The sequence below is a fragment of the Pan paniscus genome, chromosome 8 (genome assembly GCF_029289425.2).
Source record: "Pan paniscus chromosome 8, NHGRI_mPanPan1-v2.0_pri, whole genome shotgun sequence".
NCBI classification, from domain to species: domain Eukaryota; kingdom Metazoa; phylum Chordata; class Mammalia; order Primates; family Hominidae; genus Pan; species Pan paniscus.
The window spans coordinates 89,218,561-89,235,343 of NC_073257.2; the positions used below are offsets into that span (position 1 = coordinate 89,218,561).

Below are 16,783 nucleotides of genomic sequence, written 5' to 3' on the forward strand. Positions count from 1 at the left end.
TGTCCTTAACAGCAGCTGCTGAGCTGGAGGATCCCTGGATTGCCAGCTTGAGTCTCTTTCCTAAAGGTATTAGATATAAAATTAGCATAAGATTTGTTAAATCCTAGCACTACAGAAGCTGTAGAGGGCATGCCTTGAAGTTTAAATGGAGTAAATTAAGGACAAATAGCCAGAAAAAAAATATTTAACAGTAGTTAGCAAAGTTAAGAAATTCATTACCCCCAAAGATATGGGGGTATATAAAATATAAAAAAGATTCCTAAAAAGTTTAGATCAATTCAGAGATATATCCACACAGGAGTGAGGTTTTCAGGGACAAAGACTTGGGGTCCTAAGGTTGGTATCTTTGAGAGTGGCATTGATGGAGAGATAAAGAAGCATTGCTCCATATTTCTTGGTACCTCCAGGCTGGGCCTCTTTTGTAATTCCTGTATGCCAGTAGTCTCTCTTTCTTTTTCTTTCTTTCTTTTTTTTTTTTTTTTTTTTTTTTTTGGAGACGGGGTCTTCTTTCTCTGTTGCCCAGGCTGGAGTGCAATGGCATGATCTTGGCTCACTGCGACCTCCGCCTCCTGGGTTCAAGCAATTCCCCGGCTTCAGCTTCTTGAGTAGCTGGGACTACAGGCATGCGCCACCAGGCCCAGCTAATTTTTGTATTTTTAGTAGAAAAGGGATTTCACCATGTTGGCCAGGCTGGTCTCGAACTCCTGACCTCAGGTGATCCACCTGCCTTGGCCTCCCAAAGTGCTTATATTACAGGTGTGGGCCAACACACCTGGCCAGTAATCCCTCTTTCTTTTATTAAACATACCACCCCCACTTTCAGTCTTGGCATTTTGGTCTCATGCATGATAAAAAGCCCAGTGGAAGTGGCTCACACCTATATAATCCCAGCACTTTGGGAGGCTGAGGCAGGAGGATTGCTTGAACGCAGGAGTTTGAGACCAATCTAGACAACACAGGGAGACTGGTCTCTACAAAAAATTAAAATAAAATTAAAAAGCCCAGTGGATAGTCACTGTGCTTCTGCCTGTGCCACATCTTTGCTGTTACAGTCTTGTTTCTCTTATTTTAACAGGGGTTCTGCTGCACCAAAAAACAGACATGACCGGCCTAGGGGAAGGGAGAGGGTGAGCTAACACTTTACCTTGGCTTCCAGAAATGCTAATTGTTCCCAAAGGATCAAGTGCTGCCAAAGCCTCACCCCTTCTTTGTCCATCCTAATAGGCCTGCTTGTCCCCATGGAAATATTGATGAATTCTCCGTTATAGGATACAGAGGTCATTAGAGAAGGAAGCAATTTCTGTAAACAATAATCCATTTGTAGGTTTACTTTTCCACCTACCCCCCACCCCCAACAAAAGTAAGTGAGGGCTCTGTGATCCCTGGAATGGGAGATAATACATAAAACATGCCAAGGAGGGTGTCATTATGGTGTTCACCATGACCTAAAGGAGACAAAGATCTGGGATTTGGAGGTAAGTAACAAAGATAGCAATGTAGAATGGGGAGCATGTGAATAAGGCATCTCTATTTTAACTGAGAAAAATATATGAGGGGAAGGCTTGTGATTTCCAGGTCATGTACCTTAGCCAATTCCAACACAAAGACCATCTCAGTGTCAAAAGGTCATATTCAGAGAGCTACTTCCAAACAGGCGGGAATTGGCCTTATACAGAAATAATGTGGTAACATAACCCCCAGAGGAAAATGTGTTTTCAGTTACACCAGGGCCAGGCCCAGCCTTTCCCACAAGCTCTTCCTAAATAGGAACTTGGCAATGGGATTAGCTGAGCTGGAGCGGACATCCTTGGCTTTAGAGGTGAGGCCCATCAGGGTCTGGAGGAAGGTTGGGCAGAGGTTTTCCCTGCTGCTAATAGCACTGAAGAATCAGCATCACATCCATTTTATTAATTTCCTTGACAGACAGCTCTAGTTACCACGCAGGCACCACAAAATCAAAACATACAGATGTCAAGGGGCCCCATCTGTGGTGGGGCCCTGCCAAAGCCCATGTTACATCAACACGAGGAAGCAGAGCACAGCTCCACACACCATGTGCTTGTCCCATGGGCCATGCCCTGGAAGAAAACCACCAGAGTTGATTGAAAGAGCCAGAGAAGTTCTCTTGGTGACAGTCCTTTATCCTGAGTCTGGGCTTTTCACGTTGAACATAAGATCCCTGGGAGACACGTGGCTACATCTGGCTTCAGGGTCTTGTCTCTAAACACAGCTACACAGACCTCCCTGCCACCTCCATTCAGTTCCACCCATGCAGGATGAGAGCAGCCTGGATTAAAGAAGATACCTAAAGGAATGCAACATCTTTATTTGTAAGCTGGATCTGAGCTCAGAGTTCTGCTGAGCTGAGACCTTTGGCTGCATAATGAACATAAGAGGATTTTTTAAATCAAGGTATCCCTTGCTATCAGTGTTGCTAAAGTGATTGAAGGAGCTCCAAAGCAATTTGTTCCTTTATGTAGAGCAATGTTAACTATCAGTTGGCTACATAATGCCGATTTGGCAGGTACGAAGGATAAGGACTTAGAAAAACTTCTGCTCTAAATAATATCACTCATAGGTGCCCAAGGTGAGCACCAATGCATCTGTATCCTCATGCTTCCCACCCATCCCTCTTATTGCAACCTAGGCCATTTCCTCAAAACCATCAAGGAACTTGGCAGTCAATTAGGTAGCCACATGACAGCAAAAGGCAGGAGGTCTCATACCTTTGATTGCAGAGCTTCCAGCCTCCTTTATGGACCTCGTGCTGACTTATGAACTTTCTAAGGATGTAATTTCCCACCTTGCCAGCTATTAATTCTGCTCCTTACATAGTAAGAGGCAAGATGTAAGCCCAGATCCAGAGCTAACTGCCTCCCATGCCATAACAGAAAGGCTCAAGCTAGACCCGTTTTACACACGGGTTTGTCACCTTGACTGCCTAATCTAAGAACAGTCTAAGGATGAGGACTGGAGTGACTGTTATCCCAGGCTCCAGAAGCCCCCTTGCTAGGGGCTGGGCGCTCAATGCAAGGCTCTGGAAACACAATCCTAACCTGGCCCACCCTGGGAGGACAGAGTCGGTTTTTTTTCTCTCCTTGCCTGCACTGGTGCAGCAGGTATGGCCACCTTGGGGACTCTGGAGTGTCTGCCCAGCCAGCTCTGACAAGGACATGAACACATCCAGACCGCCTGTCTCTCGGTGCAAAGGGCACTGCTGCCGAGGACTCGGTACATTGTTTCACTCTCCATTCAAACAACCGCGGCATGTCAGTCCTGCTGGCCTCCTTGATTGTGCAGAAATAAATAAGTGAATTATGCTGTTGGGGTTTGGGCTTCAGCACAAACACATGGTCTGCATTTATCCACACAGTGAGAGGTCCACCAGCCACTTGATATAAAAGAGCAAAATGATAATTCTTTTCTTTAGGCGCTCTGTTGCCATATGGAATGTATATAAATCATATTTTTGTTTTAACAGCGGAGGCTTTGTTGATAGATAAACATGTGGTTTATCTAAAAAAAGAGGGGATTGTGCTTTGAACAATCATTTAATGGCCGTGGATGTGCCAAATAAAAATAAAAACATAATTTTGAAAGAAGTTGGCTTCATGCCCAAATCCATAACAAGGAATTTCTCCTTAACCCAAGTGGTTAGAGCCCGTCGATCTGTTTTGAGTTTAAGCTGTGCTCTCTACTCAACCCCACGACAAATGGAATCCCGAGCTAATGTGCTCTAATAAGACAAGACGTTACCTTTATGAATGACCTCATGGAGAAGAGGTTGGCAAGCATGGTGGAGAGGCCTTGAGCCAGGCAGCTCTGGGCTATGAAGCCCAACTTCAACTCTGCGAGGCAGATTGCGTCATCACCTTCTTTCCAATTCCAGCTCGGGATGTTTAGCAGATGGGCCTGGGGAAAGAAAAGCAGGTATGAGACCTTGCTCTGTTAAATGTTCAATTGTTTAACATTTCTTCTGGGAAATGCAGCATTGCCCAACCACTCAGGGCCATCCAGTCTTGCCCTTCTTTTCCCTTGCTGCGGTCTGATGTTTGCTGTTTTATGCAACTCTTCTGCTCATCACACTTCAGTCTCTCTGGACTGTTGCTTCTGCACCCACCAAGCCCAAGTCCTCCCCTGGGTTTGTCATTTAGCCAAATAGAGCCCAGAGGGAATTTCCTCTTGTGACAGACCCAACAGCCTGGGTTACTAGGATGTCTAGCTAAATCATTAAGTTGAGTCCTCTAATAGACCGTAGGAGTGCCAAATGCCTGTATATTTTCAGTTTCTTTTTTACCTGCCTTTCCAATACTCCAGATCAGTGACTCCCAGGCATCAGGAGCGGGCATCAGAATCACCTGTACAGTTTCTGAAAACACAGATTGCTGGCCCCCCGCCAGCATTTCTGATTCAGTAGATCTGGGGTAAGGCTGGAGAATTTGGCATTTCTCACAAGTTGGAGGTGACGCTGACGCTGTTGATCTAGGGGCCACACTTTGAGAACCACTGGCCTAAAACATCAGGTAAATCACAGTGTTGACGTTTCCAATCTCTTGCAAATGGACTGGTCCTATTCAACCCTTATGTCAGGCCCTGAGACAAGAACCCAGAGGCATGCTCATCCAATTACTTTTAAGTGGCATGAAGCAGAGAGTCATAGAAAATACATTGGATGAAAGAATCAAAGTTCAAAAGGTTCTCCAGAGTTGGAAAAATCGGCAAAAGACCAAACTAAAAAGATTTACAAGGCTTTCATGTCAAGTACAGCATTTAGGTTAAAAAAAATCAACTATATAAATTCAAAATGAGAAGACCTAGCTTGGCAGCAGGCAGGAGAGAAATAAAAGAAAACAAAACACACAAAGCTAAATTTAAGTGTGTGGGTAACTAAAACCTCAAATTTTAGGCTAGCCATGTGACATTACAGAGAAAGCCAGTGTTTACTTTTTAGAAGTGCTCCCCAGATCAAGGGAAATGAACATTTCATTCTGTTGTGAATTGGTCAGACTAGTTCCAGAGTACTTGATCCAGTTTTCAGTCAGATTTAAAGAGGGAAAATGATCAACTGAATAACTTCCAGAGAAAAGTGACAAAGACAAGAGGAGGTAGCGTCTGGAAAAGATCTTTTGAGGAACAGTTAAGAGAGCCAGTAATATTTGGCCTGAAGAAGGCTCTCGTCCTCACAGAGACAGGATGGTTACATCTGAATACTTCAGGTGCTGCTGTGTCCAAGATTAGGTTTGTCCTGCTTTGTTCTAGAAGCCAGAATTAAGACTGACTGGTATATATTCCAAGAAAGCAGATTTTTGTCTTGTTTTATAAATGAACTTCCTAAGGATGTAATTTGTCTACCAAACGGAGAAGGTTACCTTAAAAAATGAAAGGTCTTTGTCCCTAAGACTCAGTAAGTATTTCTCCAAGTTACTATGGAAAGAACTTTTGCTCTGCACTAGGAGGTTGAATCAGAGAACCCTTCTAAGTCTCTGCTAGTGCCAAGATTCTATGGCTTTGAAGTTATTATTTCTCTGCACATCTCAGCAAACACAAGGAGCACCAAGGGAGCATTCCCTTCACTTTCAGAACAATATACAATAGTTGAACTAGAAGGATGGAAGACTCCATTGTGAAAACAAAGAGCACGTCCAAGGGTTCCACACTCCACTTTCAAAAATACTACTCTTGTGAAATTCCTTCTTGCAAAATCCGCTTCTGTGACAATCTTGTGCATCCTAAGCCAAAAGTGGGTACTCCAGGGAGAGATGACAGTGCCCTCCCTGATGAGAGCATGGTTAAATAGTCTCATGGAGGGGCCACAGCAAGTGGTAATTGCTGTCAAGCTATCAAAGGACCTTCCCCACACTGCAGACTCAATTCCAACAACTAGCCCTACCCTTTATTCCTTCCTCTCCCTACTCTCCAGTGGCTTCAGATGGCCACTTTCCCTTTTACTTCCTGGGCATCGTAGAGAACACATTGGTATAACTGGAGAAATACTCACTTGCAGTAATATCATCTGAGAACCTGAGAGGAATGAGGCGAAATTCAGTTTAAGTAATGAACAAGTCAAGCATTGTGTGTGAAAGGAGATTTTTTTGGTCCAAGCCCTAAAGAGACAGCTCTGAAACTTCATGGCACCTTCAAACAAACAAGCAAAACCTTTCAGAGAAAGTCTCTCCTATCCGCATGTGCTATCTAAGGTATAAGGCTGAGGCATTTCATCCTTGGGTCCCCCATGGCCCTGTCTGGTTTGAGTTCTGTAGGCATATTTTGAGCTTTCTTTCTCACTGTCCACCTTGACACTTGGCCATGTGATTATATAGAAAAGTTGAGTTTGTTCCTTATCTCAGGGTTCTGTGCCCTCTTTTTTTGGATATTATATTTTCTCCAACGCAGGGAAGGAGTGAGGGTGACCTGCTGAATGCTTGGAGGGAAATCTCTGTGCATGAAACAAAGAGAAGAGACTGACCCAGGAACATAAATCCTTTGTTTCTGGAAACTTCGTCCTTTTCCATTTGAAGTAAATTGAGTCTGATGAAAAATGCCAGTGTTAGTGCCCAGAAGTCTGGAGGCAAATCCTCTCTCCCTAACTTGGAGAATATAAAGAGCAGATCTGGCAGACCTGGCTGCCCTTCATTTCTACTACTTCACCACCCCTCCCTCCTCTCATGGAGAAGGAACTGGAAATACGCTGTCCTGGAAAACCAGGAGAGATGGATTTCAGTCCTACTTCCATCTCTCACTACATACAATTTTGGGAAGCCACTATGAGGAACAAAGAAGGCCATGAAAGAGGAAACGATTTAATACAATTGCCCAAGTGTCAGGGTGGACAGTGGAAAAAAAAAGCTCAAAGAACTTGCCTCTATCTGCACTGGGCTCATGGGACTTGGCTTCCAGAGATAAAGGCCTCTTTCACTAGAGTCTTTGGGAAAAATAAAAAATCCACTGACAGGTAAATCATCAGGCGTGATACTTTTCCAAGAAGTTATAAACCAATCTTTCCTTGAAGAGCTTTGAGCCATTTACACTCGAATCAGAAGATGCAGGGCCAGCATTTAAAAGATGGCCAGCATGAAAGCGTTTCTCTCCAAGAATTCTAGTGATATTAAAAGATACACTTTGGAGAGCAACAGCCCTTCTATAATGCTTACTCTCGGGAACCACAGTTTGGTTCAATGGGCTGTGGCTCCATTTAAAGAGTCGGTGGCAGTAAGCTGTTCTGTCTCCCCGCTCGCTGGCTGCAGAGTGGTGGCCATGATTTGTGCCCAGCAGAGCTGCGCTGTCTATACAGAGCTTAGATGCCCTGCTCTGAAGTTACCCTGGGATGCTAACATGCACAGATGGTCCAACGAGTACTAAAGAAGATAATGGATGTCAAAGCTCTTTTAAAACCATAAAATATGACACAAATATCTACAATTATGATGATGACAAACTCAGGGCCAGTTTTACATGGAGAGAAAGTAGGCAGCTTCCCTACATCCCTCTAGGCCCTAGAATATTACTATTACTGGATCATAGGGGATTGAAATGCTTCATATTTCAAGCCCGTTGTCCAATTATGAAATCAGCTATCTCTTGGAATATGTTCATAGTGACACAACTTTACAGGCACATACCAGGTCCTTTCCTGAAAGCAAATTGTAATGCATGGAGATCTCTAAGCATCTAGGATGAGTGCAGCAAAAAGTGCCAAGAAAGGCAGAAAAAAAATGTTGAAAGGGAAGAGGAAGAAAATGTATTGAAAGAGTAGGAAACATCTCAGGAAACACAGCAAAACTGTGAAGCAAGGTGAAGAATGTCCATTTGCAATTTTACAAGGAATGAAAGACAAACAATGATGAGTGGACGTTTTCTTCTTTCTCTAGAAGAGAGATATGAAAGAACAACAACAACAAAATGCCCTGTGTCAAAGTCACTCTATTCCTTGTGTCCTTACTAATCATCCAAGGATCTGTAAGTGATTCTGCCCAACCCCAAAACTCGAATAGTTTGGGCTGGTTCTAAACAAAATGTGTTTTAAGCAAATAATCATGAATTGGTTGATATCTTCCTCACTGTTTCTGAATAATTACAACACAGAGGTTTGCCAAAGACATTCAGGTTGCTATGATCATGTGATTACTGACCAGGGACTGTCTGGATCCCAGGCCGGCTGAGCTGCTTTGAGTTGGACAAGAACCACAGCTAAAATCCTCCTTAATTTCTTGAAGATGCTGTATCAGCACTCATTGGAAAGAGAAAAAAAAGGAACTGACAACCCCTTCTAAACATACAACATTAATTTTCCTATTCAATCTAAATTCAGCCAAAAATCTAAACAACAGCTTAAAGCACTCCCACACTAAATGAAATTTCAGATCACAAATGAAAGAAGGAGGGCTCATTGCTGCAGGAGCTGTCACTAGTCACAGCCTTGCTAATAAAATTCACCTCCACCTACAAGGGCTGCCATCAAAAACTTCTCCAGCTTGACACCTGTACATTACCAATATCCTCACTTTATCTCTTCAGTGTCCTTGGGTTTTCCAGAGACAAACAGGCGAATGTGACCTTGGGTGCCCACCACCAAATCCATTGGCTGGAGAACAACACGTTCTGCAAGGGAGCCACCTGCCGAGGGCTGGGCAGTGGCTGGCAGCAGTCAGCCGTTCTGGATGGTGGGCCAGTCACTGACAGCAGGCTCCACTCAGTGACAGCCTCTGATGGGCCTCCACACAGCAAAATGGGCCAGCACTTGCCAGCAATTAAGAAATAACGGCATGGCACTGGTGCATTTGGCAGAATGGGTTTTTCTCTGCATCACCTGACTGCCTATTTCATAGGGAATATGGCCCATAAGAGGGGGTACGCTGTCACTCATAACCCAGCAGGGAGTTATTCTGTACAGACAGGACACCTGGCTCCAGGTACTGGGCAGCCTCCGGTTTCTAGGTTTCATTAAGGACATAACTGGTACCGCATCAAATGGAGAAAGGTGCCACCTTCCCTCCCCTAAAGCTGTTTTTTTGGAAGTTTACTGACTGGCTGAGAGAAGGAGCACAGCCTTTGAATGAGACACTGGACTCTGGTTTACTGAGAAGTAATCACAGGGAAACAGCATAGACTCTGACTTTTGTCTTCTTTCTAATCAATCCCCCACTGTAAGCTATAACACAAGGAAAATTCCTTTCTCTTTAATCTCTGGATAGCTTACTATTTTCCTGATTCAACTCTGCAAATTCTCATCTCGACTCTGGGAATGTGTCCCACATTACACTCTTACAGAGCGCATTATGCACTCACTGGTTCACCTGGTCTCAGATAGAGAAATCCTATCACTCACTTGCCTGGAGCATTCTACACCTTAACTACTAAATCCCCGAGGACACAAAATAGGGTGTCTCCTTCACTGATATTCCTGCTGGTGTCAGGGAGAGTGCTAATCACACAGTATGTATTCAATAAATATTTACTGAATAAATAAATGACTGCAGCACATACAAATAAAAGTTGTTGTAACTTAAGTATGGATGGGATCCAAGAGTAAATCAATAGTTCTGAACCTCAGGTTCCAATAGACACTTCCCGAATGAATGAATCAGTACATGAAGGAGCATCCTTCCAGTGACCAAATGCAAACACGTTGTTTGGACTAAAGAAATGGGCCAGAGGCGTGGTGGCTCATGCCTGTAATCCCAGCACTTTGGGAGGCCGAGGCGGGCAGATCACCTGAGGTTGGGAGTTCGAGACCATCCTGACCAACATGCAGAAACCCCATCTCTACTAAAAGTACAAAATTAGCCTGGCATGGTGGCGCATGCCTGTAATCCCAGCTACTCAAGAGGCAGAGGCAGGAGAATTGCTTGAACTTGGGAGGTGGAGGTTGTGGGGAGCCAAGATCATGCCATTGCACTCCAGCCTGGGCAACAAGAGCAAGACTCCATCCCCCCCAAAAAGAAAGAAAGAAAGAAAGAAATGTCCCAGGAAGATTTTTAACAATCACACCTCTTTACTCAGGTCTTTGAGTTGCGCACATGTGGGCATGTGAGTGTGTGTGTGTGTGTGTGTGAGGCTGTATAATGAGGAAGAAGAGGCTGGACCGGTGGATGGGTCTTCAGACCTGGAGCGGGCTCTCGCACTCCTACCTTGTTGTGATACTGCAGCATTTGAGTGATGATTCTTATCTTCGGATGGTAGTTCTTTATGGAGATTACTCTGAAAAAGAAAGAACCAATGCTGAGACAGGTCTGCCTTATGCATGGTGTCTGATAAAAAGATCAATTTCACTGTCTCCAAATGGGGTACCCATGGGACTGAGGTAGGAGGCAGGACTTGATTCCAGAGGCAGGGCTCAGATACCAGACAAAATTGAAGACTAGCTGAAACAGGGATGGGGCAGAAGCAACTTTTCACTGGACATGCCCAGCAATGTGCCCTGTCAGTTTACCATTGCCATGGCAACACCCAGGAGGTTCCCTATATCCTCTAGGCCCTAGAACATTACTATTACTAGATCATAGGGGATTGAAATGCTTCATATTTCAAGCCCGTTGTCCAATTATGAAATCAACTATCTCTTGGAATATGTTCATAGTGACATAACTTTACAGGCACATACCAGGTCCTTTCCTGAAAGCAAGTTGTAATGCATGGATGAATTCCAGTCCCAGTTCCATCTCTCACTACATACAATTTGGGGAAGCCACCATGAGAAACAAAGAAGGCCATGAGAGAGGGAACCCTTTAATACGATTGCCTAAGTGTCAGGGTGGACAGTGAGAAAGAAAGCTCAAAGAACTTGTTTCTATCTGCACTGGGCTCATTGGACTTCCCTTTCTATGGCAATGACCCGGTGACCCAGAAGTTACTACCCCTTCCCTAGAAATTTTTGCATAAGCTGCCCCTTAATCTGCATTCAATTAAAAGTAGGTATAAATACGACAGCAGAACTGCCCAGAGCTGCTACTCTATGGTGTAGCCCCGCTGTGCAGGAGCAGTCACGGAGCTGTAATACTACTGCTTCAATAAAGCTGTTTCCTTCTGCCCTACCACCAGCTTGCCTTTGAATTCTTTTCTGGGGGAAGCTAAAAACCTTCATGGGCTAAGCCCCAGTTTGGGGCTCACCTATCCTGCATCAGGACCAGCAGCCAGGGCTATCCTGAGGGGTTGCAGACACTGGGCCAGGTTAAACAGTATTCCCACCACCATACCTCTTGCTAGTGTGAAAACAAAATCACAAAACAGCCACAGTCTGTGTCCTGGGCATGAAAAATTTGAGGGCCCCCTGGAATGCATTGGGGATGGGATGTATGCATGTGCGTACTGGGGAGTAGGGGGCCTGGAGCAGGGGTTGCCAGCTTATTGCCTACGTAGACATTGAAAGCAAGCCCAAATCATGGGGCCTCCAGAGGTTTGCAATCTCCCACACCCTAGGGACTAGCCCAGAAACAATCTGCTGAGTCCAATTCTCCAAGTTAACAACTTGAGACAACAATGACAAATCAAACAAGCAGGATGACAAATGGTTCTAATTGTGACACACACTTGGCCACTATCACAAAAAATGATTTCTAAGCAGGGCTCTTAGGATGAGATCAAGGACTCAGCCTTCCATAGCTAATAGAGAAAATGATGACTTAAACGCTGGTTAAAAATAAGTGCCAAGGCATTGCGGGGGTCATGATCTGGTGGAAAATTGTCTCCTACCTGCCCTTAGTCCAAACTCAATGTCAAGCATGGCCTGCACCCACCCCAGTCCTCACGTGTCCTCCCCACATCAATCATGGTGCTAAAGGGAGTGGCAGAGTGCAGATGAATGGAAACACCTGGGTTCCAGTCACAGCTATTGTACTAATGAACTGCGCGACCTTTAGGAAAACCCTGGGCTCTCTGTTCCTGTTTCCTCATCTGGACACTGGGAGCAACAGTACCTGCTTTATTTACTTCACAGGCTTGGTTTGAGCAGCAAATGGGAGACCAGATGTGAAAATGCTTTGAAATCATTAAAAGTTCTCTCCACGTGTAAGTTATGGTTTTTGTCATTACCAAGTCTGTCAGAAGTGACATTGTACATTTCCTTCTGTGACAAGGAAGGCTAAAGAATGGAATTCCACAGAAAGGCCCACCTCCTAAGCCTAATCAGAAATGCAAGTGCATTTATTATGACCACCCCCACAAACTTCCCACCCAGCAGCGCTCCCCATTTCACCCCTTTTAGTGCAGAAATGGAGAGAAGGCAGCCAGGGAGCAGCTTTATCTGAAAAGCTGCAACTTACGAATTTAGGAAATGGATCACGCTAAAGCCTCTCCCAGCAAAAATTCACCCTGGGTTTTTGCACTTGAAGGATTTCATTTTATTTTTGAAAAAGTGTTGCGTTGGCCCACGCTTATAACTCAAGGACTTTGAGCCTCTGTCAGCCCTGCCTTGCAGTTCACAGCTTCAGCCAGTTTTCTGCATTAGCTCATTTCAAATGGATCTTTGACATTTTAATTTCAAAGGAGGCAGATTGGTCTCATTAAACTGAGGAGGAAGGAGGATTATACAAATAAGAGAAAGACAAAGCCCATTTTTAACCCTGAACTTCCCACTTCTTTTTGCAGCCAAGGCCTCAGTTCTGGCTCTACTTAATTACATTTCTGATACTACCTTTGACCAGTAATTTCTTTTTTTCTTGTTTTTTTTTTTTTTTTTTTTTTTGAGACGGAGCCTCGCTGGCTCTGTTGCCCAGGCTGTAGTGCAGTGGCGCGATCTTGGCTCACTGCAACCTCCGCCTCCTGGGTTCAAGCGATTCCTCTGCCTCAACCTCCTGAGTAACTGGGATTACAGGCACACACCACCACACCCGGCTAAGTTTTGTATTTTTAGTAGATACGGGGTTTCACCATGTTGGTCAGGCTGGTCTTGAACTCCTGACCTCATGATCTGCCCACCTTGGCCTCCCAAAGTTCTGGGATTACAGGTGTGAGCCACTGAGCCCGGCCCTTGACCAGTAATTTCTATGCCTCCTTGTCCTGCCAGTCACCCTAGTACCTATGTGTCTTCATATTAACCCTACCACAGTTAGGGTTTAAATAAAATACTACAATTAAGAGAAACACCCATTTCAAAACTATTACTCAGGTAGCCCCAAACATCTCTGTGGAGTCGAAACATTAAGCTTCATCTTCTTTTGGTTTTCCATTTGGAATTTTGAAGACAGTGAAGCCAGGTTCCTTAAAGGGTTACATTTTTTTAAAAATCATTTCCAATGACAGAAAAAGGTGTCAAAAGTTGAAAATCCTTCCTACTTCAAAGAAAGGAACAAGTGACACACCCAACCCTGATGCTGGTGTAGCCACTGTGCAGCTGTAACTGATTCGGGAATGGGCCCAGGTGTGAAGCCAGAATCTGTTCCACCCTCTCTCTGCAGCCTGGCAAGCCCAAAGCTTAGAAGAGTTCACGCATCCACTTCCTTAAAATGACCTCACTAAGCATATTGCCAAAGAAAACTGAGTGGCAAGAGAAGATGGTGCCAGATGTTGCCTGCCAGACACAAGGACCAGATGCTTAAGGGAGGACTGGCTCCTCTGAAATGCACTGGAGGAATTCCCCCACCTCACTGATGGGGAAGCTCCGGTCACTTGGGACCACTGATGGAAAGCAAAGACAAAGGCGATGCAAACATTGTCAGGATGTAAAGGTAACTTCTTGACCTTCAGCCTCAGGTAAGTTCCCAGGAGGCAGTAAACCAAGCCACCGGTAGAGGGGAAACCTTTGGCCCGAAAGATGGCTCTTCACAGTTAGGTAAAAGTTCCTGGGAATGCAGTGGGACGGAAATCCCACTGAATTTAGCTCAACTCTCCAGAAGCTTCCCTTTATCATTTCCTCTCAGCCCTCTTAACTCTTCTGCAATTCATGCTACAGAAAAGACAAATTCCAAAGGGCCTCTAACTACCTGGAGCAAAATGCCTTGACTTTTTAGTCATTTCATTGTCACACAGTGTGACTATTGGGTTTATGCAAGGAACAAAAACTGAACAATTGCTTTTTTCTGAATTAAGAAAAGAATAAGGTGTTGGTGTTGGGGCCAAGATTAGCAGTTGACAGGCCTAACCCATGTGCACAAAAAGCACTGCGCAGTGTTTCCCAGTATGACCTCCCCTAGATGTTCTGTAAAAAAAAAAAAAAAAAAAAAAAAAAAAAAAAAAAAAGGGAGGGCAGGGCAGGGCCACAGCGGCACACTCCTGTAATCCAGAGTTTTGGGATGCCCAGGTGGGAGGATCACGTGAGGTTAGGAGTTCGTTGAGATCAGCCTGGGCAACATAGCAAGACCCTGTCCCTACTAAAAAAAAAAATCTAAAAATTGGCCATGTGTGGTGGCACATTCCTATAGCCTCGGCTACTTGGGAGGCTGAGGTGAGAGGATCGTTTGGGCTCAGGAGTTCAAGGTTATAGTGAGCTATGATTGCATCCCTGCACTCCAGCCTGGGCGATAGTGCGAGACCCTGTCTCTATGAAAAAAAAAAGGGGGGGGTTGGGGAAGGTGGGAGAGGAGCAGAGGCTTATAGTCAAATAGGTTTGGAAAGTGTTCTATAGTACGTTATCTCAGAGATGCATATTAGTATTAAAAGCACTGAAAAGGCTTTCAAGAAAGAACATTAATTTTGGGAAACTGGATGAAACAGCCTAACTGGTCACTAAACTCCCCTTTGGGGTGATAGGAATCAATATGCCGTAGACACACGTGGAAAGCCCTAATAAGGGTTTTCTCAGCCTCGACACCATTAACATTCTGGACCAGACAATTCTCTGTTTTGGGAGCTGCCCTGTGCATTGCAGGGTGGTTCGCAGTGTCCCTGGGCTCTACCTATCAGATGCCAGCAGCATGGTCCCCTAGTTGTGACAACCAAAAACATCTCCAGACATTGCAAAATGTCCCCTGGGGGCATCTGCCTTTAGTTAAGATATCTCAGGCCCATTTCCTTTAGGGAACATGGTACTTTAATTCAGGCCAGCACCCATCTCAATCTATTTCCTAGTTCTGTCTCAAGGAATCTCAAACCCAAGGCCAGCTGTAAGCCCCAGAGCTGCCACCTGCTGAGGGTGAGCTTCCTGTTGGTGACACCCTGTGTGCCACTGCCCCAACCCACACAGACAGCCTCGGCTCCCCCAGGCCTATGCAGCTGCTGAGTTGTACAGTGGCTTGTGGGGCAAAAAGGCCTCATAGAGATAGTCCTCTGCAGAAGACCCAAAAGGGCCGTGAACGGCCACAGACTGCCAAGCCCAGGGCCTTCCCCAGCGCCCCAAGAGTTACCTCATGATGTTCGAGGCATCCTCCGCATCCGGGTCAGCGCAGTACTTGTTGGCAAGGATCAGGCATGCATCTGCTGACTCTATCTAAGACACCGAAAGGAAAAATCACAGAACACAAACATATAAATAGCCATGCTCGACTGTAGTCTCTCTCTGTTGACAGCTTCTTGGGGAAGCTTTGCAAAGAAAAAAAAAAAAAAACAATCCTGAGAGCCTGAGAGATTATAGTTTTTGTCAAAAGTGTAGGTTCCAAGTTCTTGTTATGGTATAAACATTTCATCTTGTTGCTGTTGGAGGGTACAACATGTACCTTGGTAATTATGCTTTTCATTTGGCATCGTTGCTTACTTGTAGGATTTCCAGATTTCTTTAAATAACAATTAATTAAGCCTTTCAGTTTCCTCCCCACCTCCTTTCTCAACCATCTGCACCATCATCCTAATTCTTCCTATCAGGAGTTGGAGGTGGGTGGGTTAAATCCCTTCTCTCCAGTTAGCAAGTTAACTGAGTATTGGGGATTCAGAAATGTACACTCTGAAGTCCTTCATCCGACCTTTTTCACATCTTCATTTTCTATAGGCTGGGAAGAGATCAGAGCTCTAAATCAGATAACATCACCATATTGCTTAGTATCCAATTAGTATTCAGATATTCAAAAGACAACAAATCTATGTATGAAATAATGTGTTACAGTTGAACTCAAAATATACCTACTGACTTATCCAAACACGAGCCCACAGGGGTTTATTCCTTAGAGGGGACCATGAGTTTGATGCGCTAATGATTGCTTGCATTTAAATCAGGTCCACGAACAATAACAATTGTCCCTACGTTCTCATAAGATTTTACATAAGCAATAACTTGAGTTATGTCTGGATAATATCAAGATTAACTGGACTCTATGAGCATAAGAATTCTTATGCTGGCTCAGGTCTGCAATCTGTCCTACTTGGTATGTTATACTTAATAGATCATTCCTGGATTTTGAGGGAGGCCATAATATCCTCCGTGGTATGTCACAAATCATCTCTGATTTCTTTAATAATACAAAGAAAGAATTTATCCAAATCCTTTTGGATTATTCATCTTGGCCAATTATATTATTTACAGAATTATGCGGTGACCACAGTTAGCATTTAGACTTCAGTGAATTCATTATATTAATGTACACCCCCTGGCATGCAAATATTGAACGTGCTTACAAAATCTATATTACATAGGTAAAGTAGCAGATGCCATTTTGCCTTGTACCTTTCCCTTCTAAGCCTCAGGTGTGCTTTATGAGAAGATTCTAAATTACCAGTTTCTGGAAAAAAAGATTCGCCCATTATCAATGATGTCAGATAACTGTATGTTTAGTTTTACACCCTGAGTCTTAGATGGGGAAAAAAGAAAGCTCAAATGTTTTATCGCTTAGTAAAATTTTATTTTATATTTTAGCCTAATGTTTCTTTCAGATGTAAATAATAGATGTCAGAGCTATATTGAGTCCAACTTAAGTGTTCAATA

The 16,783-nt window shown here is 44.2% G+C and overlaps 1 protein-coding gene across 43 annotated transcripts in view; it reads right to left on the reverse strand.

Moving 5' to 3' along the window:
- Positions 1-16,783, reverse strand: part of KCNMA1 (potassium calcium-activated channel subfamily M alpha 1) — a 767,331-nt gene that overhangs the window by 199,280 nt on the left and 551,268 nt on the right. For all 43 annotated transcript variants that reach the window (XM_063607449.1, XM_063607448.1, XM_063607447.1 and 40 more), the window contains 3 exons: positions 15,276-15,358; positions 10,128-10,197; positions 3,757-3,912 (listed from right to left, as the gene is read on the reverse strand). In XM_063607449.1, coding sequence (XP_063463519.1) covers positions 3,757-3,912; positions 10,128-10,197; positions 15,276-15,358 — 309 coding nt within the window. The remainder of the gene's footprint in view (positions 1-3,756; positions 3,913-10,127; positions 10,198-15,275; positions 15,359-16,783) is intronic.